We start from the raw sequence: 26,783 nt of genomic DNA on the forward strand, positions 1-26,783 counted from the left end.
GCTCTTGCCTTGTCTCTCACCCCTGGGGGTCACACTCGCATCTTTTCATACTTTTGCCTGGCGTTGATTCTCAACGTTCCTCACATTGACTGCTCAGTCACTAATCGCGTACTTCTAGAGCACTTACTGTTATCACACACATTCGCCACATCCACTGCCACCAGCATCCCTCACTAACATCATTCTTGTTCTTCCTATTCTCAACAAGGATTACGCCTAGGTGTTGCACATCATGGTCTACTCTCAGGTACCTGGTATGAAGGGCAAGGTGGGACAGCAGCAGCGGCGAGTACGTAACAGCGTCCTCCAGTTCGCGTTCAGGCCTCGTGTCGTGCCGGAGACTGTCGTTGAGACGGAGGCTGGCATGGAGAATGGCGACTACGACAGTGCGCCTGGTGGTGCCCGCCTCGACACTGAACCTCTTGGTCGTAACCAGCAGGGCCAGCATTACATCTTAGCTGGCTCCAGCCTCAACCCCTCTTCCTCGCCTTGGGTACCCAACTCCTCTCAGGCTCAACAGACCCCTAGCAAGGTATATATATCCAACGTCTCGAAACTCTCTCATCAGCCATATTTCAGTCTAACACTCGCACCCAGATTGATCAGCCCGAGATCGCTGAGCTCGACGGTACTCCTCAGTATATTGGCGTCAACGGCAAGATCCAGGATCGTTCATTGATCCCCGCTCAAAACTTTGGATCTAGCTCGAACGGTGCAGTTTTTTACTCGGGTGGACCTGTCAGAAATAGTCATCTCGTTGCTCTCCCGAAGATGGTCAGCCAGGCGAACCACGGCCAGCTCACCGGCAGCTCATCCATGGGTAATTTGGGCATCCAGACTCCTGTCCGCCAGGACGTTGGTGGTTTGCTCCACAACCATGGCGATAAGGAAGTCATCGATCTGACTGGTGATGACATCAGTTCCGGCAGCGATACCCCCAAGGCTAAGGGTGTCGGTAACAGCTGTCTCATGACGGAGCCGCGCAACTTCGCTCCACGTACCATGAACCACCTTGGAGCGCCTCCCAAGTTCAACTTGACCAGTGTGAACGATGGCACCAATAACCCTGTTCCGGATACTCAGGATCCTTTCGTGTCTTCGGCTTTGCAACTTGACACTATTCAGCCGCATATGCCTATGTTTGGCTCGCAGATTGACACTACCCACTTGCTTGCGACTGGTCAGATGCCTTTCCCTGCCGCAACAGGCGACACTCTGCACTTCGACAATCTCCCTCGCGATGACGCTGAGCCGTCAATCCAGAACGATATCATCAGTCAGGCTTATCAGCCCGATTCGACCAACGGAGCACATGCTACCAACGTCCAGAACATGCCTGCCCGGCCGGTGGGGTTGTCCCTGCGGCAGCCTCCTCAGGCTCTGCCTCTTGCTGGAAACTGTGCGGCAATCGTTCCCTATCAGGCTCCTCACCAGGCCCCTTATCAGGATACTTTCCAGAGTGGCTACCAGCTCCAGGAAGCTGTCGCGACTTATGGCGATGCTGTTCCTGACTACATCCGGGCTCAGCGATCGACGCAGCTGAACCGCCTCACCGGCGGTCCCATGGGTCGACCTACCGCGAATGAGGCTATGCATCAAGTGAACTTCCCGTTCGTTGAGCCTCCCCCCCGTGCTTCCCACTTCATGGTTCGCGGCGTCATCAAGATTGGCAACGTTTGTTCACCTAATGTCCTACTCATCGTTGTCCCAGGCACTAATACATGACCAGATTCCTTTCGTCACCAACCGCTCCGAGATCATTGCGATCCTGGGTCGCAACTCCCGTATGCTCAATGACACTGATGAGCCGGTTCACATCATCATGGAACGTGTCACTGGCAAGACCACTGACGCCTACGTCGAGTTCCACACCCTGGAGGATGCTTCCAAGGCTGTTGAGAAGCATCATCAGAACCTCGACCGTGGTCGAGTCACTCGCATTGGCCAGCGCCCTGTCGAGATTGAGCTTTCTAGCCAGGCTGCTCTCATGAAGGATCTGTTCCCTAACGCCAGGGGTGTGTTCTGGGCCGGTCTTCACCCCCACATCCTTCCTGACAACGACCAGGAGCCTTGGGACAACTTCAAGGGCTTCGTGTCCAACGAAGAGATGACCATGCTGGTCAAGCATGTCGAGGTTCCCCACCGTGTAAGTCTCTTCAGCTTCTTGTGCTCTTGAGCCTATGGCTAACTATTTTGCAGTCTCCCTTCTCGAAGGAATGCCCGCAGCGTCCGTTCGAGTGCCTCATCAGCACCCTGACCAAGTTCCCTTGGCAGATGAAGAGTAACGTCACTGTTCAGCAGCGTCATGCCATGTACAAGGCCACCTGCGATCTCCTCCGCATCCTCGTGGGTCACATTCGCGACAAGCGTGACGAGGTCAACCTTACTCATCGTCTGTGCAAGCGAGTCGTCGCCGCGGCGATGCGCTGCGAGGGCTTCTCGATTACCCAGAAGGACGATATTGCCTTCATTGTCAACATGAGTGAGATGGAGCAGCGTTCCTTTGGCCAGCCGCGCTTTGCTGAGAGCTGGCGCCACCTCTACGTCTTAGTCCCCAAGAATGGCGTCCCCTTGGATGTCATCGAGGTAAGTCATATTCCTATTCCGTTTGTCTTTCCATTGGAGTGATGGTATGAAGATAGAAATGTTTTAGGCTAATCAGACATCTTTCGCAGTGGTACATTGCTGTCATCCGCGAGGAGACTACTCGCTACCTGGAGATGCAGTCGTTCCAGGAAAAGTGTCAGACGTGCACCATCGGAGAGGCCACTGATGGCTACTTTGGCTTCTTCTGGCGCGAGCTGAACCTTCGTGTTGGACCTGAATTCGACCACATGACTCTTGCAACTCTTGCCATGCACGAGTACCAGACGCTCGAGACGATCATCCGCCGCGCCCTGACTCCTTCTATCGGTCACTAATGTCGAGTTACAACAGACCTGGGAAACAAGGCGAGGCCAGAATGGGGTGCTCAGATGGCTTCAACTGATGGAAGTTCGCACAATGCTTCGGAACTTCTCCTTTTAGCTCTGCGTATCTGCACTTTCACGTTGATGGCACTTGGCTTGAAGGGGTGACCTTTTTTCTTCTCATGGTTTTGCATCATGCCTTTTGTTTCTTTGGCTTTCTATCCTTGGGAGTTCGGACGAGTCAAGGACAGGATGGAGGGCTCGGAAAATCAGGATGGAGTCTCTTGGTGTGTCGCACGCTGACATCTGGAAACTACGGATGTTTCTGGATTTCTTTCACAGGTGGGGGATGAGCTTCTGAGATTACCTTAGTGAGATAGGGGTTCGAGTGGTTGAAATTCTCTATACCCGATCAATAAGACCTCTAGAGCAGTTCTCTACAACTTGTTGGTACCCGGCCGTTGCCACCCCTTTTGTTGTTTTCTTTGTTCTTGACGGATTGAAACATTCCCGTCAAAAACGTTGTTGGGGGTACAACGTCGGGTAGGCTGGCGTAGAGTCTCGCGTGGCGCGTAGACGGCGTGATGGAGTTAAAGGGCTGACTGGGTGATGGAAACCTGAACGTCCCGTTCGTGCAGTTGAGGTTGAAGTTGGCGAGTGGAGTGCCTTGCCTTAGCCAGCCTATCACAGACACGGGGGACTCTTGGGGCTGATGGACCAGTCACAATACCGCGAGGGGGGAGTGGAGAAAGACTGCACTAAGAGCTGCAGGTACCGCCTAGACCTGGAGCGGCATCGCCCGGCATCGCGCGGCAGCTGGTCCATCAGTCCTGCACGCGGCAGGCGCAACCTGCCCTGGCCCAGGGGAGTTCGACAGGGCGACCGCTCAGTGTGCATTTGGCAGGTTTGTTGGCGGAAAAGCACCTACCTCACCTCAGGCACGGGCCATCGGAGCGGAGCCCTTTTCTACTTTCTCCATCGTGCCTTCCTTTCGCAAGGTTCGTTATTTGGACGGTACCGGAGGGTCGTTTGGGAGATCACCGAGGAGATATTCGTGGTATTGTTTTGGGGCCTGACGCTTGCACTAACTTGGAAAACCCGACTCAATGGTCTGCGGGAAGGAGAAGAAGGACAAAAGACAAAAAAAAAAAAAAGCCCCTGAAACATTTTGACGGCGCGGGCGGACAACTGGCTTAGCGGCATTCGGCGGCGGCTGATTATGGCGGGGCACATTGGCACCGGGGGCACATTGGCACCGGAGGTTGGAAGATCGGAGGTAATTGGGGGCCCTGGGGGTAAAAGGGTTTAATGAGATATCCGTGTTGATGGAGAGGCTTCGCATCGATCGTGCTGCCTTGAACTCGACCCGCCGTCTTGTGGCCCAGGTAATGCTCCTTCTGCTCAATCCATCTCACAGCATATTGAAGCACCACAGACTTTGAGGTTACATCGGTCCATCGATCATTGATGAGGTTGAGTGACTCGAGTAGTGTAAACTTGCGGCATGGTGTACAGTAGGGATGGCCTGTCAAGGCGGTGGTCCTTGCTCAATTTTGCCAGTTTCCAAAGAGGAAAATCGGTATCAAACGTAAAAACCAACAACAACAAGTGCCTTCCTTGGTTCACGAGTGACGAAGCTTCGTTGGACGGAACAAGACTTGGAAAAAGGAAGAAACAACTAGGGACAAGGAAGTCCTGGACAAGGAGTTTACATGTCAGGACTGTGACCCCATCCAAGCTCCGTCGAAACAGAGGGCGCAAATCACCTGTGAAAAAGGGGGTCCATCTCCACTCCACTCTCCCGTCTGCACAGGCCAGGACTGAAGCCCAGCCCAGCTGAGATTGTTTTTTGAAGCGGATGGAAGTACATACATGCGAATGGCGGCATCATCGTCAAGAAAACATCACTGGCTGGATGGGTTGATACCTGGAGTTTCCCCGGAAGCAACGCACGGAGCACTTGAGGCAGGTGAATGGCAACGGCCTGGCGTGAAGCATGACAGGTGCCTTACTCTTAGAATAAGATAGGTAGGTACATGGGCTGAACTTACTGTAAATAACCCAAGAGAAGGTACTACCCATCTTAGCTTGATGATGATGGGAGTAAGGATGAGAGTAAGGTAAGGATGGGAGTGACCCTTGCTCCTCGGAACATGAGGTAGACTGGGTGACTGGTCAAGGTACCTCAAGGTAAGGTAGGTTCATTTTGGGTTCCATTGCTCTTTCCCGTTGCCGTTGCTGCCACAACTTGTCGTTGCCGCTTCGTGTGGTGTGTTTGGTCTGTTTGCTGCTGCCACTTTCCGTCTCCCATCAGATTCAATTACTTTTAGTACCCGAGCGCACCTCGTACCTTCCATTTGCAATTCCTGCGTACCTTCCCTTTCATATTCCCATACTCTCTCTCATCGTTCGTACCTACCTATCTTACCTACCGCCTGGCCTGCCTGCCTGCCTGCCTGCCTGCCTTCCTTGGTTCACCTGGTTCACCCAACAATACGTTCACTTTCTAAGGGAAAAAAATAGACCAACAGACCAGGACAGATACTACACACGCGCACATACGCACGCTACCTTACCTACCTTACACACACTCTCGCACACACCTGAGGCAACTTGACGCGACTTTGCAGCAAGAGGGGCTGGGGCAGAAAAACCGGCCTGAACTTTTTTTCTTATCATCTTATTTTTCCGAACGAAAAGACGCCAGCCAGGAGCTGTCACTCTCGGAAATTTCACCCTTCACTTCCCACACTCATTCCTTGACACCCTCTCACTTTCACTTTCACTCTCAGACTCATCTCACTCACGGCTTTTTCTGACCCCCATCATGTCTGCTCAGACCACCGACACGCCCGTCGCGGCACCTGCCCCTGCTGTTGCTGCTGAGGCCCAGCCGGCCGCCGCTGCACCTGCCGCAGAGCCGACTTCGGTCGACGCTCCCGCGCCCGCTGCCGTTGCTGCTGCCACCCCTGAGGTCAAGCAGGAGCAGAAGACTGAGCAGCCCGCTGCAGCTGCTGCTGAGAAGACGGAGGACAAGGCTGATGAGAAGGCCGCCGCTCCTGCCGCCGAGAAGCCCGTTGAGAAGGCCCAGACTCCCCTGTCTTCGCTCTTTGAGAAGCTTCCCACCATCTTGGCCGAGGCCAAGCACAACGAGATGTGGGGTGTGCAGCTCTCCAACGACACTCACGTTCCCACCACCGTCGTCCTGCAGAAGTTCCTTCGCGCCAATGACGATGATGTCTCCAAGGCTGCTGACCAGCTCCAGAAGGCTTTGGTTTGGCGTCGTGATACTAACCCCGGCAAGCTTCTTGACGAGGTCTCCTTCGATGCAAAGAAGTTTGGCGATCTCGGCTATGTCACCACCCACAAGGACGCCCAGGGCAAGGAGATGATCATCACCTGGAACATCTACGGAGCCGTCAAGGACAAGAAGGCCACCTTTGGCAACGTCGATGAGTGAGTAACAACCCAAGAAAATGAGATTCCCAGTATCGCATGAAGTAACATTCGACTAACACATTTGAATAGGTTCATCAAGTGGCGCGCTGCCCTTATGGAGCTCAGCGTCCGCAAGCTTAACCTCGACAAGGTCCAGACCGCCATCCCTGATGGCGGCGAGGACCCCTACCAGATGATCCAGGTCCACGACTACCTCAACGTCAGCTTCCTTCGCATGGATCCCGCCGTCAAGGCTGCCTCCTCGGAGACGATTAGAATCTTCGCCATGGCCTACCCTGAGCTTCTCGTCCACAAGTACTTCGTCAACATCCCCGCGCTCATGGGCTGGGTCTTCAAGGCGATGAAGGTCTTCCTCGCTCCCAAGACCATCGCCAAGTTCCACCCTCTCGGCTATGGTTCCGAGTTGGGCGGAGAGCTCCCGGCCTACAAGGACTCGCTCCCCAAGGACTACGGTGGAAACGTTGAGGGCATCAAGATCACCGGTCAGACCGTCAAGTTCGCAGAGGCTGAGGCCCCTGTCGAGAAGCCCGCGGCTGATGCTACTCCTGCTCCCGCCGTCGCCGCGCCCGCTGCGACTGAGACCCAGCCTACCGCCGAGGCTCCCGCGGCTGTCACTGCTGAGACTCCCGCTCCGGCGGTTGCTGTCAGCGAGCCCGGCGTCGCTTCTGAGCCTGTCAAGGCTGCTCCTTCGTCCGCTGAGGCTGAGAAGACCGAGGTTCCCACCGTCGCCGACTTGAGCATCAAGGACAAGACTGAGGCCAAAGAGGAGGCTAAGACTGTTGCTGCCTAAAGGATAACTTGACGGCTTGCGTGGTTTGATTCTCTATTCGTGGCTTTTTTCCCTTTTGTTACATGCCTTTGAATCTGTGGGCTGGACCTCGGTTGGTTTCGCGGGAACATGAGAATGATGTTGTCGCAAGAGACCCATCGGGTTTCTAGGCATTCAGGATTTGTTCGCTCCGTCCCTAATCGGGGCAGAGCGAAATCCTGGGTTTGCCCACTGCGTTTTCTCCTTGCGTTCATGCCATAATACCCTTCTAGTGTGTGTTTGTGGCGTTGTCAATTCGAATTCAATTTTTCGATCGAAGACAGGAAGGAAAGAAGGATCAGAACAGAGAGACTTGCAGGAAAGGATGGGAATGTCTCCTCTTTAATACCTAGGTTAGGAAGAAGAATAAAATCAAATTCGACAGTTCAAACCAGCCGGAATTCTGAGGGTGTGAGAAATACGTAAAGACCGACTGACTCGAAGCAGAGGAGAGTTCCATCTAGAGTGAAACGCACAGCATTTCCGTGCCCCCTTCTGCTTCTTGGTCTTGCAGGTTTGGCAGTCTGTCGGCCGAGTGCATGGATACCTATCCTCGAAGAGTGTGGTGATTGTGCTGCTGGGTGGTTTGCGCACCCACCTGCCTTGTTCGACCCGCATCCCGGGGGGATAAGCAGCGGCATCCAAGTAAGGTAGCAAGCAGCACACTCACGTATTTCCGCGATACTCAATTGCAGAACACCACGGTTATAATTTTCGTCCCACGTCGGGACGCACTTTTCACGAATCTTTCTAGATGGATAGTCGACTGGTTGCACTTCACCCCAAAAGGTGCAAAATGATGGGGATCTGAACTCGGGCATGGTCTCCGAAGTGCTGAACACTATCGTAGTCTATCTCTCAAATTTTGCAAGGTTCTGACCACAGTCATGTAGCAGTGCTCATGGACAGTCAGATTAATCTCAGTCGGCAATGAGTGTGGTTATCGTCGCGGGCATTATTGTCCAAACTGTGTGTTTTCCAAATGATGTTGATGAGCATAGCACCACTAATAGACCAACTTTCAATCCAGCGCGAACCAAGTAGAGCAATTTCTCAATTGCTTACCTCGCCATGTCTTTCGTTCACCTTTCTGATCTATGCGTGATGTCGATTTTGATGTCTTGCCCCGTAAGGGTATTGATCACTTGGTCACCAGCGGATGTTTCGAGCCTCGATGTAAGAATCAACAGCAGAGTTGCCCTTTCTGAGAGTGACTCTCCAGAAATAGTGACTGAGAAGCATACCATCACTCGAAAATAACTCTTCAAGGTTGTCTATACTGTCATGATGGTGTCGTTTTGGTTGTAGATTCGAAACAGATTAGCCCCGAGTGGTCCCCAAGTGTGACGTGGTTCGGGAATCCCACCAACGCCTATCTCACCATTTGAGCCTGCCACTCAGAGTCCGTGATGATGAACCTGACCGTTTATGAGGCAGGCAGACAGCTTCATCCTTGAAAGTTATCATACATGGTTTTCATCAGTGGCACAAGCAAGTCATTGTTGTTTGTCAGTCAGATAACATCTTATGGCCGGAACTGAAGTCCATGTTAGGAGTGTTTGCTTGCGGACCCCAATCAGTCGAATCCACATAAATGTCCCAACATGGTGAGTGGACGAGACGAGGAGGAAGATGCAGGTAAGGTGTGGTGTTGCCCATCATGTCTGTATCGGGGCGAGGCTCAGCGCAGCAGTACGGTGGTGGCGCCGGCGATTGAGGCAAAACGCAGGAGGTGGTCCAGAAAGATACAAGCAACACAACCAGATGGCACTTGAACCTTGCGTTTTCAACGACACGAGGATCATGAACAACCTCAACTTTGCAAATCCGTAAATCGATGGACTGGTTGCTGGAGATTATAAGATTGTGATGGAGCCGACTTTGGTTGTTTCGGCTTATCCGACCGTGTAGTTGGCTAGAGCGTAAGTCAGCAGGATGAAGGATCCAATGCTCAGTGAGTATGTACAGGTGGAGGAGAGGCAAAGACGAGAGTGAGAATAGGACTGGATGGACGGAGAAGAGATGACACACACACACACAGAGAGAGAGAGAGTCCCGTGTACGCACACGCAACACAACACGGACCGAGCAGGGTTCTGTTTACCTTTAGAGGTTCCCCAGCCCAAAACGAACGAGGCCCGAAGAGAGGCCAGGTCACGTCCATCCATCCGCATCCAGAGACGACCGAATCTCCATATTCTTACTCTCTCACTGTCAATTTCCCCTCTCCGCCTAAACCACTCTCACTCCCCATGTTCTCGGTACATTGTGTGTATGTCTCACGTACACTCTCTCTGATAGTGTAGTTCACCAAATCTACGCAAGACTCGCGCCAGTCGAGACCGACCAAAGTCAGACAAGAGACGCACAAACTAAAGCAGAAGTGAAGAAGGGCGGCGGCGTATGCTGGCCCAACACACCAAGGCAAGCCTTCCCGCCCTGGTTCTTTCACAAGGGGTACAAAGGTCAGCAAGGCCCCGTTCCTCACCTCAGCGTCTCGTTCATCCAGAAGCACCTCTCTCGCCTCTTGCTCCCGTCTTCCCCGTCTCTACCTTTTTCGCTCTCTCTTTTCCAGTATTTGCGTACGTCGGCTCCCTCGACTGCGTCTCATACAATTTCAAGCCTGAACTACTGGGTTCGATTTCTCTTACACCCTTCCTGGGTTGACCTTTTGTAATTCAGTCAACACTATCGCTCTCTGTCTCCGCAAACGGTGAAGAGAAGAATCGCCAGAACCGAAACCTAACGGACATATCCGTTAAGTACTCAGAGTTAGGTGGCCAAGGCAGGCCGCAAAGTCAAGCAAAATAGCCAGCGGCAGCCAGACCGATAGAGCAAGCAAATCCATCAATCAACAACCACCGGTCAACCACCTTAATCCATCAAATCAATCAAAATCAGTCGCGTCCCCACTCCCCACGCTCTGTCCTCAACACGACACTGGATAACCTGACGGGACGGAAGCTCCCTCAAAGCCATCCTTCTTTGCCAGCCCATCACATCCCGCCATCCGCACCAATTCCTCCTTTCACTTACTTCTTTACCGCAAGGTACCCTACCTTGCCTTAGACTCCGTGTCTTTGTCTCATCCCTCCATCTCACCCCTACCTTACCACACTACACTATACTACACTACACTCCACCTCACCTCACCTCACCTCACCTCACTTCCCACTCTCCGGCTTATCACGACTTACCCTCCAGCGCTACAACTTCTCACGCGCGCTCTTACCAGGAATTGAACCGCGCTTATTCACAGCAATATCGAAAATCCATCACGGAATTTCCAACAAACCACAATCGACCAATTGTTCAATACAGACTTCGGAACTCGGGAACAACTTTTTGACTTTACCAATTTTTATTTGGGTTCCCTTATTCCCTCATATCTCCCCCTTTTTACACTCCCTCCGCTTGCAAAGGTACTCGGCTGAAGTGCGCTTTGGTTTGCTACGGCACAGAGTACCTCGTCTGCCAAATTCCCTCGGAAACTACCTTTACCTTATTGCCACTCAATGCCCGGCCGGTAAGGTGAGAGCTAAGAGGCAGCGAACGAGCCAATTCTACGTGCCTGGGGAGACGATTTCCGCACACACCCCGGTCTAATCCCTCTCCTTGGCCTTTTTCGTGTCTGGAACTTCTCTGGACCTCCCACCCCCCAACTTTCTTCCCACCTCGCAACACACGCACACTCTATTTTGGAACGCGTCGCATCTCCCCTCTACCGACCTCCAAACACGACATAAACGACGCAAAAGTTCAAAATCGCGTCGAGACTGGGTATTTTCGCCCAATATGTCTCTCCTACACAGCGATAGCGGCTTGCTGTCCGCTCTTGCTACTGATTCCTCGTCCAACATCGCGTCTTCAAGCTCCACGCCTCCCACCAGTATATCCGATGTTGCGAGCCAGGCCTCAGAGGGCCCCAAACTAGACGATATCCCCATCATCCTCGAAACCGAAACCATTATCGAGACCGAAATCGAGGCTCAAATCGAAATCCCTGCGGATACCCTTCCGACTCCCGACCCTGCACCCGAAACGCCCTCGGAATCCCAGCCCGCAGCGCGCCCACGTCGGTCTTGCTCCGGAAAGGGTGTATACAACCTCTCAAAACTCAGCGGCACGGCGAATCGCGGTCACCGCCGTTCCAAGGGCGACATTGTCGCTGCTGACCGGCGCCGGACCATTTCTGGCGAGACGCTTGTCGATGGCGGAGCCAATACGGACGAGGTGGCGCGTGTCGCTAGCAATCTTGTCCGCGACGGCATTGACGCGTTGGATCTCCAATGGTCTGTCGGTGCTCTCAAAACACCGCGTGCGAAGAAGATCACAACAGAAAAAGCAGCAACGTCGCGGATTACTCGCCACACGGCGCGTCTTATCGGAACCCCTGTCGAGAGTCTTGCGACCAAAGTCTCCAATCTCGGCAAGCGGAGTCGCAAAACCTTTGAGAAGAACATGTCCAAGATTCCTCGCGAATTGCGCCGCCTGCAAGACACCAAGGAGTTCACCGGCATTGACGAGAAGCCTGTCATCAGAACGGTCTGGTCTAATGGAAAGCTCGTGATCTTGGACGAAAATGGCAACATTCCCCCGCCCCCGGCCAAGAAGGCCAAATCTGAGCCGCTCGAGACCAAGAAAGAGGATGTAGACGAGAAGGCTGAGAAGGCCGCCGATGCCCCTTCCAAGAAGATGAAGCGCTACAAGAAATATCTCGATCGTGGACTGTATGCCGGACAATCGGCTCCGTCTGATTTGACCAAGGGTCTGTCGATACCTGAGCAGAGAAAGCTTGCGCAAACACCGGAGCTTAAGGATTACGGTCGCCCCAACAAGGCCCTTCCGTTGCCAATGTTTAATGGACTGCGCCTGTTGCTCAGCGGTCGCGATTTCAAGCTCCCCTTTGACGTCTGCAACCCTTTGCCGCCCGGCCAGCCGAAGCCCGACGACTTCCGCAAGATGACAAAGAGTTAGATGCCCTTAGCCGCTAGTTGACTCTCCTCGCTGACCTTATCACAGATCGTTTCGTTGGCGATTCTTTGAGCCTGTGGAAGAAGACGCCACACTTCATCGACCAGTCCAAGTGCGTCTGCAAGCCCGAGGATGGATGCAGTGAGGACTGCCAGAACCGAATCATGCTGTACGAGTGCGACGACAAGAACTGCAACGTGGGCCGGGAAAATTGCACGAACCGCGCCTTTGCCGATCTTCAAGAGAGAAAGGCAGGTGGTGGCAAGTATCGCGTTGGTGTCGAGGTCATCAAGACGTCGGACCGTGGCTACGGCATTCGCGCGAACAGATGCTTCGAGCCAAATCAGATTGTCATGGAGTACACGGGCGAGATCATCACCGATGAGGAATGCAACAATCGCATGGAAACCAAGTACAAGGATAATAAGGTGGGTAAAGACATCGACAATTTGACCGTTTAGCAAACTAATCGCATCATCAGTGCTACTATCTCATGAGCTTCGACCAGAACATGATTATCGACGCCACGACCGGTAGTATCGCTCGTTTCGTCAACCACTCGTGTGCTCCGAACTGCCGTATGATCAAGTGGATTGTATCTGGCCAACCTAGAATGGCATTGTTCGCGGGGGATAAGCCCATTATGACGGGCGAGGAACTCACCTACGACTACAACTTCAGTCCGTTCAGTGACGAGAACGTTCAAAAGTGTCTCTGCGGCGCGCCGAACTGTCGAGGGATCTTAGGGCCCAAGCCTCAGGAAGTCAAACAGCCCAAGCCTCCCAAGTCGACTATCAAGGCTGTGGTCAAGAGCGCTGTCAAGGCGAGCAAGAGAAAGATCGAAACGATGATTGGCGACGAAGAAGATGGCGGCTCCGCAAAGAAGCGCAAGATTAAGGCTGCCAAGGGAGTGAGACGATCACTATCCTCGACCGGCCTGCTTACCAAAGCTGCGTCCAAGGGTGCGGCCACTGTTAAGAGACGTGTATCGGCCATGGCAATTCTCGGCGGCACCAGCAAGACAAGCACCCCGGTGAAGACGGCCAAGGGCACAAAGGCGACTCCAGCGAAGACAATGGCGAAGAAGGCAACTCCGAAGAAGTCAACACCGAAGAAGTACACGGCTCCCAACCCCGCGCGCAAAGCTACCGCAGTCCGTAAGTCGGGCTCCGGGAAGATGCTCAAGACGTACGGAAAGGTTTCGCCCAAGAAACTGAGCAGTCGTGCGCCAAGCATGACGATTGTGGCCGCGGGAGCAGAGAATGAGGAGGAACTTACCCCAGAGAAGAGCAAGGGTCAAAAGCTTCACAGAAGTCTTAGCAAGGCATCTCGCAACGCACTGGAAGAGCTCTCACGCGGTTCCACCATCCGCCTCGTAAGTCCCGAGCTTGTGAGCCCCGGGGCCACGATCACAGCCCGGCAGGACTAGGCGAGCCAGTGGCGAAGTCTGGGCCACATTGCATGAGGCATTCACGATGCGTACCCATCATACTGAATCTTGACGTCGACAAACGAGGGCGGCACGGATGAGTTTGGCGTTGGCAAGGTGTTTTCGGTCATTCAACAGGCGAAACGGAGGCAAGGCATTGTACATTATGGGAATCGAGGGCAGGACGACATGGGACGGGGGAGAGACGAACGAAGAAGTGACGAAAGGGGGAGAGGCAATGAGAGGCTAGGACGTCGAAGCTTTTGGGACGGACGTCGGTCTCTGCCTGAGAGTTGGGCATTCTCGCTTCTCCCCTGCGAAATCTGGCTGCATACGTTTTATCGGAACTGGGGGACTTCATTGCCAGTTGCAGGGAGGGTCTAATCATCTTTCTTTACCTTTTTCCCCCTCAGACGGTGGTCAGCAGCAGCAGTTCTAGGCATATTTTATTTTTAACTGGCATGTTACAACTTTCTTCCGTCTTGTCTCGAGTTTAGAATGCTCAAAAAGACGCTAAATTTGATGATGACGCGAGGTGTGACTTTGGACGACAACCAATGATTTATTCTCCAAGATTTCGTGACTAGCGTGAGGTTGAATTCGTTCACCGAGCCTAGTCTGTTAGGCGGCACGCGCTGAGTGAGGTCAGAGGGGTGGTGAGTGAGTGAGTGAGTGAGTGAGCGAGCGAGCGAGCAATTCATTCGGCTAGGTACAGAGATGAAGGGCAATCATGAGGTGAGGCGGTGATTGGGTGCCGGTGAGGATGTGTTTATGGCCAATAGGTACCTAGGCACACCGAGGTCGAGTACATAATACCGGGTAGCTTTTGGAATGCTGCATGGACCTTTTACTGACCCCCGGGCGGCGGGACCCAATTCTTCTTCCCCTTCCGCCTACGGCTTCTGGGCTCTGAGACTGTGACAGGGTCGTGGGCGGGGCCCGGGGCTGTGCCGCGAATAGTTCCAGAAGCCTGCCTAGATTGGCGTGACTGGATGGGAAACTGCAGCCCCGGGCGTTGCGGCGAAGCGACAAACAGCAAACGGCGCTGGGGAATAGCCGTTGGGATGAGGTTGGCCGCTGGCGTTCGCGGTGCTCCGGTTTCGCGGTTGCAGCTTCTGTTGCTTTTCCTCCCTACCTTACGTAAATGTTCTTTTTTTGTGACATCGCCAGTAACTTCCCTCGTGACTACGTACGGTACTCACCTAGGAGAAACAGCCTAGGCGTCTTTGGTCGGAGGTGGAGTCTTGCTTCTTGTTCCTTTCTGCCTCGTCGGGAGGTATCGGGCGGCCCGCCATGGTTTCCTAAAGATGGCTGTTTTTCCTGTGTTTCTTTGTTCTCTGAAAACTAGAGGTTGCACTCTTGGCAGGTGGGCGTGCTCATCGTAGGCAGGCGGCAGGACGAGGTGTGGCGGCAACACTCCGGGTCTTACTCCGACGATAGCTGAAGCGAAACACTCGTGGTGTGGCTGGGTGTGGCTACCTATTGGTGAGGTATGACGGGCAAGGTGAGGTACCTCACAGTAGAGCCCCATACCGTCTTAAAGTGGGGCCGAAAAGGATACCTGAGTGCCGGTGAGAAAGATGTCACGTTTTGGGCTCGCCGAAGACTGACTTTATCCGGCCGGTGTGTTTCTTCCGTTTCTTTTGTCCATGTCATCCCTCCCCCGCCAATAAACCCCAAGGGAATCAGCTTCGACTGGTATCGCTCTTCCGTCGCGATCGATTCGCTATTTAGGAATAGGAAGAGCCTGGATTACTTGGTCATACGCGCCATTTCGACCCAATCAAACCAAAGCTCGACGGAAACCAATGGAATTTGAGCATTCAGATGCTCAGCCACCCTCCGTTTCATTTCACTTGCCCATTGTGCATTTTGTGTTGAGCCGCATCGACTACCTGCCCCCCCATTGCCATTCCCCCGTCGTTGTGTGTTTCTCATCAACTACCAACTTTCGGGACAGGCAGACTTTCCCTCCCTTTCCGCAACCACGAGCGGCACTTTACGACCACCAAACTGATGCACCGTTGCTCAATCCCGCGCCTGCGTACTTACGAATGTGCGCCGCTGCGCTAATCAGTACTTTTTAGCCCCTCCCCCAAGGCAACTATAGGAGCTACCGCCCAAGTGGGGCCTGGACATTGTTATCCCTGAGCTTCACCTTCCTCAATTCCCACGACATACCACAAAGTTACAACTTTTCTACACGAAAGAACGAGGCAGCCAGCGCTAAAGGCACTAGCCACCATCATTATCCACCTTTTTGGTGGGATGCTTTGCTTTACATTTCAACTTGTTACAAAAAGCCAAAACCTTGATTTATTCGCTATGCCTGAGTTCTCGCCCTGAGGCTAAGTCTATCTAATTTCTATATCGTCTCGATGCTGTGGAGGGGCCATTTCTTGTGTAAGATGCTGGGCTTTGGGTGGTTGTTAACGATCGAGTGGCTGTGCCCGACCAGCGGTTGCCTTTCTTTCCATTCCTGTCCATCTCCGTCTTGGGTGTTTCCGTGCTGGTGGCCCTTATGGCTGCACCATTTCCCTTCTGCTGTTGAAAGGTTCTTGTATGTCGTAGTCGCTATTGCGACTGGTGGCGGTGAAGTTGAAGGACGTGTCGTCAAGGCGCCAGTCATTGGTGTGGGGCCTGCCATATCAGGCAGGTCGTGACATGGCGAGTGCCATCGCGAAAGTATTCATTGTCTACGAGATCTCTTGTTAGTCTCTGCCAAACATCTCAAGGCCGGTGCCATGTCGAAAGACTCAGACTCACTCATCGACCAGCCGGAGTCCTGATCGTCGTTGTCGCACATCCAGAGCACCTCTGATGGTGGCAGTAGGGACAGTAGGCATCGATCTTGCAGTTGAGCGGACCAGAGGAGCAGTTGTGCTGAGAGAGAGAGAAGCCGGTTAGCAAAAAGGACAAAATCAAGTGATGAAGAGCTGTGTTTCTTTGAACTTACGCAATACCATACGGTGGTCTTGACGGTGGGCGCGGGCTTGGGCATGATGGGCGAGCGTTGGAAGAAGCTTGGCAAGTGTAGAAGCTGATTTAACTTATTGTCTGTTGCGGTGGTTGTATAACGAGCTTGGTTCTGGTGCGTTGACGTCTGAGCTGATGACCTTAAGCTCTTTTGTATTCGAGTGAAGGAGATTGACGAGCTTATATCCTCGATCATTTGGTGCGGCAAACGTCTTGCAAGTGGAATTGGAACAATCTCGTGGCTAGGAGTCGCGCGAGTGCGCATTTCCCAGTTACTTAGTTTCCCAAACTCGGTGAGCATCAAGCATCTTTGTGGTTTGCACGCTTTCTTCGCGTAGAAAAGTTTCGATGGAGCTCTCTGGGGCTGGGGCGTCTTTTGGCTTCGCCTCCCTCCCCGTCAACTCGGTATACCTACACTTTCATGAAAGCCGCTTCCCACTCCAATCGTTTTCCAAGTTTCCTTTGGCCTCATCCCGAAGAATGCCTATCTTTGTTTGACTCTTCCAAGTTGCCTTGTTGTGTAAAAGTGGCCGTTTTCCGTTCCTCTATCATCTTACAAGACATTACATTACGGTGTACTCCGCCACTCCGCTTGGTTTCGTCGGTATGGGACAACTTGACCGAAGCTCACTTGTCTGCCAATGCTACGCAGACCGGAACAGCCCTGTCTTACAGGCCGAGGGCTCTCTAATTTTATGGAATGTACCTTGGCTGTTCTCGAAGTCGGCCTGACAATGTTGTACGGTACCTGCCACCAAGTCACCTCACCAGATGAAGGCGCCTCGAGTCAAGATGTCATCGAGCGACCATCACTGGCTACGGAGAGCAAGTTATCAGGCGGATCTTGACATATCATACTGGCCGCAACGCCCGTTCGAGCGCAGAGTGCTGCGCAAAGAGTTTCTTTTGACATGACGTCAAATCACCACACGAGGAGGCCGCCACTCTGGCCTACCATTACAAGTCACACTGCGACAAGCACGAAGAGTTTTGATTTCCAATGTCCATTTTGCAGTTGTAATCCCATTGCTAGGCCAATCATGGTATATGATCGCTTTCATTCTCAGGCGTCTATGTACATGGTATTGCATTGCCCCTGTCGTGCCCATAACAAACCCTATGCCAATACCCGGTCTCTTCCATGCCTTACCACCGCGTGTCCTACAGCTAAAGGACGTCGACGAGGACACTCGTGTCCAAGATATATCTCGCCCGCTCAGTGATCAACACGCTGGCGGACCGTTTCGACCGTGCAATTGCCGCAGTATTGGTGTCCGCAGCCGGGGTTGGTACAGAACACGACAATCTGAGGGTTGTATGGTCCCTGTCTACAGTAGTCCTGGAAGCAGAGACGTGTTAGTCGGAGCATGTCGTGGGTGACCCTAGATGAGCTGGGATGGTGCTGTCACTTACACAGTACCAGACCTGGTACTCGATGTACTGCTTCTTGCTGCTAGAACTGCTGCCGTGGGACTTTCCGCCGCCGTGGCCCTTGGAACTCGAGCTCTTGTGGTGGCCCATTGTCGATGCTGATGTTTGGTGTGGTTAAAAGAGGTAGATGGTTGAAGGTCTGAGAGTGATGGAGCGGTGCTATTGACAGTGCTTGATGAAGTATCTGAAAACCGATGCCGACATCGAGGGAATCACTCGAAGCTTTGTGAGTGCAGCAGCTTCTTTTATGTCCTTGAGTTCGGTCCTCTTCCTCAACGAAGCGTTTGGAAATCCTTACATCCTCACATCCTCAATGTCAAAAGGTGCGCAGTTGCGCAGCTAGCTTCCTCTGTATTTCCTTGATCAAGACTCACAAATCGCAAGTGGGCAAGTTGCAATCCTCAATTTTCCTCTTCCTCAACCCATTTCCTCTGAGGCAGGGTTGGCTCTTGCGCCACCTCCTCGGTGACAATTACATGTTCTCCTCTTCCTCAATACCAATCATTACCAAGGTGGGCCTCGCGCGCCTCTTTTTTTCCTCACGTATTTTCCTCATACTTTCCTCCGGTATCTTCAATCAACGTATTACAATGGGCACCGATTTCTCGCACAGACACGTTTGGCCTCAAGGTCTCATAAAAAGAAAGAAACGTTCGGTAAATGGAGGTGTTGCCGCCGGTCTTTTTTTCTTTACACTCGGTGACCGGAGGTGTACGGTTATTTTTGGCCTCCCCCATGCGGCGTCACTGCCGCCTCCGACGTCGCCCTCTCGAGTTCCCGGTTGAAAAGGCATTTCTCATCCCAAGAGCGGTTGGACCGTTGTGCATGTTGTGCATCATAGCCCGCATGGCTACCAGCACCACGACCTCTCTCCCGAGGCCGCGGGGTGGGAGGCCCAAAGGTATGTGCGAGGCACAACGTTCGCCACGAGGCACCCTGGCGCCCATACCCCAACGTGGTATCTTACCCCTACCCAGGGTTTTTTGCCTTTTGGTGAGAGAGAGAGCCTAACTCGATCTCAACGCCCCTGTTTCCTCTAAAGTCGTCCGCGCACAAAGCGAGGCAGCAAGTACCGAGACACGGCCGCAGCTTCTCTCCCACACCCCCTCTCCCTCCCGCCTTTCATCCAACGCTCTTTGCTTGCTCGTAAATCTCACAGCCCCAGAGCCGTGGTAGCCAATAGTGGTGACAGGGCTTCCATGTGTCTCTCTGAACCGCATTATGGGCCGCATGCAGGTCCTTTCATGTGATTTCCAGGTTTCCACGAATCCTACTGTGAGGTTGATGCGACGACGAGCCTCGACGAGGCCCCATCACATGTTCCCCAAAACCGAGGAACGAATCATGTCGTTGGAATTGAGAGCGTTCCGGGCATTGGCTGCTTTACGAGACTGCCTCGAGGTAGGCCTTGAGGGGTTTGTGGTGGCTCATCGGACGGACCTTGCTCGGATTGGTGTTCTACTAGGAGGAGGTGAGGTATACATATTTACGTCACAATATACAAAGGGGGGGGGGGCTTCTTTTTTTGGTATTGAAGGTCTATTGGCACGATGGACAGGTAGGCGTCATTCCGGCTTTCTCTGGAGGATGCCTCAAGTGAGTGGTGAGTGGTTTTTCATGTTCTCGGACAAATGAGATGGTGTTATTCGTCATTTTCCTGAGAGAATTACGCCAACACGAAAACAAACTCAACAGCCATATGCTTCGCTAGTTGTAGGCAATTCAAGTGACATGTGAAATCTTCCATGTGAACCTCGGAAAAGACCGACTGTAGATGAATAGAAACGTTGCTCGGTACTCGGAATGGCGGCGCGTTGGCTTACATCAGACCATAGTCTAGTCTCATCAACAGATGTGACATTTCCAGTGCCCCGAATTACGAATTGCCAAAAGAAAAAAAGGCACCCAAGTTACCTTGTCTTTTCATTACGTGAAGCTTTAGGGGAATTGTTCTTGTCTGCGGCGTGTGACTGTAACGAAGTTTCTGTGGAGTCGGGCTTCGCCACACTCAATAGACTTACACTCCAATCGGTCTTGTCCACTTCTTATTCGACATTCAATTCCATTCATTCACGGTAGTCCATGATCCAAAAATGATTCTAGACTTTCAAAAAGGCCGAGTAGCGTTGCAAAAACAAAAACAGAGATGAGTCCATTGAGGAGGATATGTCGTGAGACTTTCTAGTCTATCTAGCAAATGACTTGCGTCCTAGACCCCTCTGATACATAGAGAAACATCCAATGAAAAGACGGTAATGAGTGAGGAAGCTGTACGTCGTAACCAGCCGTATCCTAAACAAAAGAAACAAAGCCCAATCAGACAGTCGATCCCGCCTAGGCCCCCTAGCAGGTCCCATGCCTGCATTGTGAGTCAGGTGAGAGAGCGACTAAAAAGGACACAGCAGTAGATCCAACCAATGAAAGACAAAGGAAATCGAAGCAAGTGGGAGCGAATCGACAACTTCAAACTAAACTTCATCCACCCTAAAACATAACTCCGCGTGGGCGGAACGGTTTACCACCCCCGGGATCTATCCCTGCTGCCTCCCGCATCGTGCAGTGTACTTGACCAGTGGGGTCAAAGTACTGGGGAATGATTGCCTGCGCCCGTAGGTAGTTCTTAAACTGCCGTTGTTGTGTGGAAGAACGATGATGCGTTGTTGAAGGCGTTCATCTCACTCTGGTGGTTTGAACTGGGCAGTGGTTGCAACGTCTGTATCCGCATGTAGGGCAGCCGTCGATTCTCGTGGTCATTCCAGAGTCACCACACTGGCACTATTAAATGTCAATCATCGTGTTGAAGTAAAAGGTAGTGGCTAGATGTTGACTTACGCATGTCCAGGTCGCAACGTAAGTCTTAGCTGATGGCTTGGGCATGGTGATGGATTGAGTATTCGTGCGAGGAAATCAGGAGTAGATATGTTTGAGTCTTGATATATCAGACGGAAGAGTAGTAGATTCTTAGATGAGTATTTCTAGCAGATGCTCAAAAGAAGCTGAAAGCGGTGATGGTGTGATGAGACGACACTTGTTTCTCAGGAATCCATCCATCTCTTTATAGTTCCAAAACCTCAAGACGAAGTCCCAAATCCCTTGTTGCGTATCGTCCGCAGAGTCCCACTGACATTACAATCGACGGCTGTGTCAAGAAAGCCTGGCCGAGGCGACAGAATTGTTCACCAGCGAGGTTTCAAGCCACCGCACAATAGTCACTAGACATTTGTTCACGGGAAGCCTTAAACGGAGACGGGGCCGGCGTGAATGAGTCGTCTTGGTGGGGACTCCTGTCGTTGAGCTGGTGCCCATCGTGGCTGTTCCAGAAGGCATCCTGCTTGCCTCGGCGAAAGTTGGCGCAGTGACGAATTCACACTCCATAACCCGACGTCTAATACCACAACTGCGCCTACCTATGAGGACGCCTCTGGGCCGGCCATTGGTATGTAACGTCTGCCCTGATAGGTCCCCTACAGGCGTTTGGATATCCGGAGCGGTGGTTCGATGCGATGTTACGGTATGGCCAGGCAGATAGGAACACCTACGGTGAGTGATCTGGAACACAAATTAGCCCAGACATTATTCGAGGAAATATCCACCAGTGATGAGGGGCAGAAGAGAGTATGACTCCTTGTGTCTTGCGCCGAAAGTACGGAGAAGGGCGGCAGAAGGACGCCATGGGCCAGCATACGACGCGGGAAGCCATCCGAATCCTCAGAATGAAGGGAGCTTGCGGCTCTCGGAGGAGGCTCTGCTCTGCGGCTCTGCGGCTTTTGTCGGTACTTTTGAAGGACTTGGTTGACGGAGATGGACTCGAGGACTGCCCTGAGCATGTGTGTTCCACAAAGGGCAAGGGTGAACGTTGCCCTGATACCTTCACCGATAACCAGGCAACCATCTCCCCCACCTGAAACTTGATTCCAGAGGGAGCAGAGCCGCATACGTACATCCAAGATGGACCTTGGGCTCGCTCGACTCAATCCGGTTTCGATTTGGCCTCGACGTTGGGATAGAGTCATAACCTCATTCCGATTGTAGCTATACTTCATCGACCCAGGCATCGGATGTAGCCTCAACTCCCACAGGTGCGCATGCGTGGTGCGTATGCGGTGCGTATGCTGCCAAGAAGAGAGTGAGAACCGGTAGTTAGGGCATTCAAGGGAGAATACTCTCTCGGATGTCGGCCATTTCCGATGTATGGTGAGATGCGAACCGCCAGTAGGCAGCAGTCCCGTTGAGAGGGAACGGAAAAGGCGTCGGACTGTGCTCTGGAGCGAGGTGGGTGAGTGAGGGGGGAGAATCGGCGTGCATGAATTGCGTAAGCATGCGGAGGTCTTGTCGATATGCAGGCTCCAGGCTCAGTTCATTGAGACCATATGTGTCACGTGATTCTTTTAGATATCTGCCATTGTTCGAAGTTGTTGGGTAGAAGAACGAGTGTAAGTTGAAGAGCAATCTAGAATAGATTCGGTGAAGCTAGGTTCTAGCAGTTATCCGTTGGGAATCTAATTCTAAGTTAGTCCGTAGTTGAGGATGAGTTGGCGATAGGTGAAAGTAAAGATGATAGAAACGAGCGTTTGAACAGAAGGTTGTACAGCAGCAGATGAGGATTACTGTTGTCAAATGAGAGGTAATAGAACAGAGATGTAGAAAGACCCTGACCTATCAGCCGAGTGTACTACACTCTCTAGGACTTACACAGCATAGTCGCTGTATGGATAGCGTCGGTGGGAAATATGCAGCCTCCGACCCGTTCCTTTCATTCGCCGGGGTCACTCGTCTGTCCTCCGACTGGTGCGATCAAATCGTGGGAAGAGAGACAGCTAAGCTCTATTCAGGTCGAATCGTGCCAATGAGGGTATTCACATATTCATGTGGGCGGTGGAGGCGACTGTCCATTCAGGTGTTGTAGTGGCAGCTGCCAAGGAATCCATTCCAGCGACGACAGACGAAGGGCAGAGGTGAAGAAGGGGGGCAGTCGAGCTTCTTATACTTGATACCATGCGGCTCATTTGTCCAGCCGGCCATACGAAACGTGATATCTTGCAGTGCTCAGGCTAGTATTTATGATCCTGGTAGCGAAAGCCTAGGCAGAGAGCCACACCTTCGTCAACTCTCCTGGACAGGTCATGCGTCTGAGGAGTTGTTGACCCATGTGCCTCACAGCCTGATAATCTGACCGACCATCACCTTGGAAGTCGAGAGAATAGATGCACAATCTCCAAGGCAGGCCTCGATGTAGCAACCTGTTAGGCCCAAGTCGGAATAGGCGATATGTGACAAACAGGCTAAGTGGACATGAGAGATGCCAAGTGCACAATCCTTAACGCCATGTTTTGAGGCTCAATGCCGGATACCCATCAAGCATAATCAACCTAAGCTGGTCCTCAGCGGCGTGATAGAGGGATGATCCAAGGATAGTCGTAAGGTTCTTATGGCCTGATCATCCGGGAAGTAGATCACCTTGAGTTGGAGAGCAATTAGCACTGGGCTGTTGAGTTGAAAGTGCAAGAGCCTGCTTGCTTTCGTGTTATTTGTGAATGAAAGTATTTTGTAATTGTTTTCTGGTAATGACTCTCATCGGTGTGTGTTATTTGCAGTTTGCCTCCCCCTTCGGAAGGTGGCCTTGAAGATGAGGTGGCCAACTGAGCTCGCATATACTATACAAGTGTCATCAAGGTCCATAGGACAGAACCAAAAAGAGTTCACCCCCCCGGTGCTGAACTGGGGGCTACATCTCTTGGTGCTCATGCTGGGAAAATCGAACTCGAACTCGTAGCCTGTCGTCGAGTAGGCTGTGGGCGTCATTGATTGTTGACCTTAGACCACTCTACCACCCAGCCAGTTTGACCTGACCCGTCGACCTAGACGGGCGCCTGCTGGCTGGTGACAGGAGTGGACTTGGAGGGGTATATGAGGGTTTTCCCGCTGTTCCCGAGCTTATTCCATCCGGGTTTCGTGGGCTGATATATATTCCAGAAAATCATCGTCACCGGGCGTAGCAGCCTAGTATGTCGGGCGTCAGGGTGTAGCTTCCCCACCCACCCACGCGCGGCTGAAGATCCGATCATTTGGATATGGGTGTCTGTAAAGGCTCAAAGGGGAAGAAAGATCACGGAATTGTGAATTGAACTGCGAAAGGGGCCTCTTTTGGTCACCGAAGCTGAAACATGTAGCTCTCCATGGTTACCAATGAACCGTCAGCTGATGGATGAAGTGTCGCCACAGCTGAAAAGACATCTACAAGCCACGTTACCGCGTAATGCCTAACGAATCAAATAGAAACCAGTCTTGTTTTTTGATACGCAATTTGAATTGTGCATTGAAACTTGGCAGACAGACGTGTTGTCGTAGGATGAATCAGCATGCCCACTCATCTGGGGGACTCTTCTTGTTCGTTGGACCGGGGTGAAACAAAATGAAGGCGCAGTAGCGATCAGAGATGGGATATCGGACGAACCACACACTGTGGATTGCCTGGCGAGCTTTCCGTGGGAACTTCCCCTCGGGGAACGAAAGGGCAGTGTCCCGCAGCTGAGGGTTGCATGTCGTCAATTGGATGCTTTGGAATATGGAAGATCGGCATGCTGCAGTAAAGAGTGAACATGGTGAAGGGGAAGTCGCAAATGGAGTGGAGGGTGCCGACGCCACGAAGGTGCGGATGTTGTAGGGCTGAAGCCGCTGTTCCCGTTATTGATCCACTTCAGCATAAGGGAGCCATTGTTCTGCGCATGTTCTGCAGCGCATCTTTCCCGCCCCTGTCTTCCCTGTACCCGCTATTTTTCGGCCCTGTGTAAATTGACAGTGGAGGTGAGGTACCTAAAAAGGTACAATGGCATTCCATGACACTGCATCCCATGCACGCACCTCCGAGCGCCCAGAACTTGTCCGTCGCCCCGGCACCAATTTCCGAAAAGAACGACAACCATCTCCAATCTTACGCATTTGCGTATTGTCGCATCGTCTGCGCGGCTCTACAGCTCGCGACTCGTCGCTCGCAACTTCTATACTCTCTTTTGGTCGCTGTTTTATTTAATTTGTCCTCTTGCTTGATTCCATGCGCCGGAAATGATTGCGCCGTTGCAATGTCGCAAGCCACCAGCACGAAATGTGCCTCGCGATGGGTGACGCGCATCATCCCCATCATCATCACTGGCACCAGCGGCTATGCTACTTACGTAGTTGTGGCCTATCTAGGCGGTCAGCTATTCTCGTTTATGTGACTACGTCGCTCTGCTAATCTTTTGCTGCAGTCGACTACCTGTATAGAACCAGGGGCGAGCATGGCGCCGCCATTTCGACAATTACCCTCTACCTCTTTTTCTACCTCCTCACGATCGCCACCTATCTACGAACGTTCCTCAAGATCAAAGCGGACCCTGGCTTGGTCCCGCTTGGCCCACAGGCTCAACAAGCATTAAGAGAATCGAACAAAAAGAGTAGGCGGAGAAAGGAAGGAGACTTGGAAAGTCAGCCGTACTTCACAGGCCCCGATCAGGACCCGGATAGCCCCGGCTTGGAGGGATTCTACAGCAAGGACATATTCGTTTGCGAGAGTGACGGAAGGCCGAAATGGTGTTCCGAGTGCCGCAATTGGAAGCCTGATAGAGCACATCATTCGAGCGAGGTTGAGCGATGCGTACGAAAGATGGATCACTATTGCCCCTGGGTTGGTGGCATGGTGTCGGAGACCTGTGAGTTGACACCCTCTATGGCACGGATCGAATACTGACAGGAAACAGCTTTCAAGTTCTTTGCCCAGTTTACCTTCTACTGCACTTGTTATTGCGCAGTTGCGCTGGGCCAAACAGCTTATTGTCTGGCTTCACAGGTGCGCGATGGGTCCGTCGACGGGAGAACGATCTCGGGTGTCGCAATCGCAGGTTTCTTTGGGCTTTTTACCTTTCTCATGACTGCGACTTCTTGGCGCTTCATTTTACTTAATATCACCAACATCGATGCCCTTCGAAAGTCCTGGGTCCATCAACTAGCAATCAGGGTACCGAATGGCACCCGGCCCGGAAATAGCTACGGCTTGATCACATATCCCCTACCAAAGTATCCACAAGGGATTCCTACCTCCTCTGACGCCACCGTCGACAGCGAAACGCCCCGCGATAGACTTGCTACCCGCACGTTTGCCATTGTCAGGACCGAGCCAGACGAAAATCCGTGGGATCTCGGGTACGCCAGAAACTGGACGTCCATTATGGGGTACTCCTTGATCGACTGGCTTTTGCCCATACGCGGGTCACCATGCGTCAATCACGATAGCATGGAGAGTGACTACGAGATGGGCCCCTTGATACAAAGGCTCAGAGAACGACACAGTCTACCTGACCCCAACGGTTCATCTGGCGGAATGGAGATGCAGGAGCTGAGAGACAGCGATCGTTGACCGAGGCCTAAGCATATCGAGCGGCCTTTGCACATTCAGGCGTTAACAGGGAGTGAGCAATCCAAAGGGGGCCGGCGTTTTATTTTGGTTTATATGCCAATATGCACACACCTATACACAGACGTAACTAAAATTAAGCCTTCTTATGTAGTAATTAATTTAGTATATGGAAACCCGCACTGATTAGCTTCAGCTTACCCGCATTGTTGGGGTGTCTTACACCAGGGCCTTCTGATGTACTCAACTATACGGCCAGATTCGTTAGGAGCACCCAGACTCCTGGCGTTCCGGCAACCACCTTATGGGCTTCTTCCGGGCGAGCTCAACATTCACGCGGACCGGCCGACCTAGAAGACGCATCGGGCCGGAGGAGCGTCCACCGAACGGCGGCGGCGGAAACGATGG

General features: G+C 52.5%; 6 protein-coding genes across 6 annotated transcripts; 4 read left to right on the forward strand and 2 right to left on the reverse strand.

Annotated features, from left to right (window-relative positions):
• Nucleotides 1–232: 232 nt before the first annotated feature.
• BDZ83DRAFT_747792 (uncharacterized protein) lies at nt 233–2,921 on the forward strand (the record flags this gene model as incomplete). The annotated part of the gene is made up of 5 exons (XM_060513503.1): nt 233–532; nt 598–1,674; nt 1,730–2,146; nt 2,200–2,586; nt 2,676–2,921. 5 exons carry the CDS (start codon nt 233–235, stop codon nt 2,919–2,921), a joined length of 2,427 nt encoding a protein of 808 aa, XP_060370221.1.
• Nucleotides 2,922–5,289: 2,368 nt separating this feature from the next.
• BDZ83DRAFT_788434 (CRAL-TRIO domain-containing protein) lies at nt 5,290–7,642 on the forward strand. The gene is made up of 2 exons (XM_060515679.1): nt 5,290–6,365; nt 6,438–7,642. Exons 1-2 carry the CDS (start codon nt 5,737–5,739, stop codon nt 7,156–7,158), a joined length of 1,350 nt encoding a protein of 449 aa, XP_060370222.1. The 5' UTR covers nt 5,290–5,736; the 3' UTR covers nt 7,159–7,642.
• Nucleotides 7,643–11,022: 3,380 nt separating this feature from the next.
• On the forward strand, nt 11,023–13,447 carry BDZ83DRAFT_543645 (uncharacterized protein; the record flags this gene model as incomplete). The annotated part of the gene is made up of 3 exons (XM_060503426.1): nt 11,023–12,148; nt 12,199–12,578; nt 12,632–13,447. Coding segments are annotated over 3 exons (2,322 nt in total), but the record flags the coding sequence as incomplete, so codon positions are not given.
• A 4,324-nt stretch (nt 13,448–17,771) lies between these two features.
• On the reverse strand, nt 17,772–18,076 carry BDZ83DRAFT_747795 (uncharacterized protein; the record flags this gene model as incomplete). The annotated part of the gene is made up of 2 exons (XM_060513504.1): nt 17,772–17,894; nt 17,969–18,076. 2 exons carry the CDS (start codon nt 18,074–18,076, stop codon nt 17,772–17,774), a joined length of 231 nt encoding a protein of 76 aa, XP_060370224.1.
• Nucleotides 18,077–20,826: 2,750 nt separating this feature from the next.
• BDZ83DRAFT_426321 (uncharacterized protein) lies at nt 20,827–22,032 on the reverse strand. Its single transcript, XM_060503010.1, has 2 exons — nt 21,609–22,032; nt 20,827–21,535 (listed from the first exon to the last, which is right to left on the reverse strand). Exons 1-2 carry the CDS (start codon nt 21,927–21,929, stop codon nt 21,131–21,133), a joined length of 726 nt encoding a protein of 241 aa, XP_060370225.1. The 5' UTR covers nt 21,930–22,032; the 3' UTR covers nt 20,827–21,130.
• A 2,807-nt stretch (nt 22,033–24,839) lies between these two features.
• On the forward strand, nt 24,840–26,559 carry BDZ83DRAFT_603380 (DHHC zinc finger protein). The gene is made up of 3 exons (XM_060507223.1): nt 24,840–25,180; nt 25,234–25,674; nt 25,723–26,559. The coding sequence occupies exons 1-3, from the start codon at nt 25,066–25,068 to the stop codon at nt 26,376–26,378; spliced, it is 1,212 nt and encodes a 403-aa protein (XP_060370226.1). The 5' UTR covers nt 24,840–25,065; the 3' UTR covers nt 26,379–26,559.
• Nucleotides 26,560–26,783: the final 224 nt, after the last annotated feature.

This window comes from Colletotrichum acutatum (assembly GCF_030867785.1).
Source record: "Colletotrichum acutatum strain CBS 112980 chromosome Unknown BDZ83scaffold_8, whole genome shotgun sequence".
In the NCBI taxonomy this organism is placed as follows: Eukaryota; Fungi; Ascomycota; class Sordariomycetes; order Glomerellales; family Glomerellaceae; genus Colletotrichum; species Colletotrichum acutatum.

What these genes read in the sequence shown, in the direction of transcription:
- BDZ83DRAFT_426321 (XM_060503010.1), bottom strand. Translation starts at nt 21,929, where the DNA reads ATGTACGTATGCGGCTCTGCTCCCTCTGGAATCAAGTTTCAGGTGGGG. An exon ending in TTCGGCGCAAGACACAAGGA is followed by an intron (nt 21,536 to 21,608) that starts GTCATACTCTCT and finishes TTTGTGTTCCAG; the next exon opens with ATCACTCACCGTAGGTGTTC.
- BDZ83DRAFT_603380 (XM_060507223.1), top strand. Translation starts at nt 25,066, where the DNA reads ATGTCGCAAGCCACCAGCACGAAATGTGCCTCGCGATGGGTGACGCGC. An exon ending in AGTTGTGGCCTATCTAGGCG is followed by an intron (nt 25,181 to 25,233) that starts GTCAGCTATTCT and finishes CTTTTGCTGCAG; the next exon opens with TCGACTACCTGTATAGAACC. An exon ending in TGGCATGGTGTCGGAGACCT is followed by an intron (nt 25,675 to 25,722) that starts GTGAGTTGACAC and finishes GACAGGAAACAG; the next exon opens with CTTTCAAGTTCTTTGCCCAG.
- BDZ83DRAFT_788434 (XM_060515679.1), top strand. Translation starts at nt 5,737, where the DNA reads ATGTCTGCTCAGACCACCGACACGCCCGTCGCGGCACCTGCCCCTGCT. An exon ending in ACCTTTGGCAACGTCGATGA is followed by an intron (nt 6,366 to 6,437) that starts GTGAGTAACAAC and finishes ACATTTGAATAG; the next exon opens with GTTCATCAAGTGGCGCGCTG.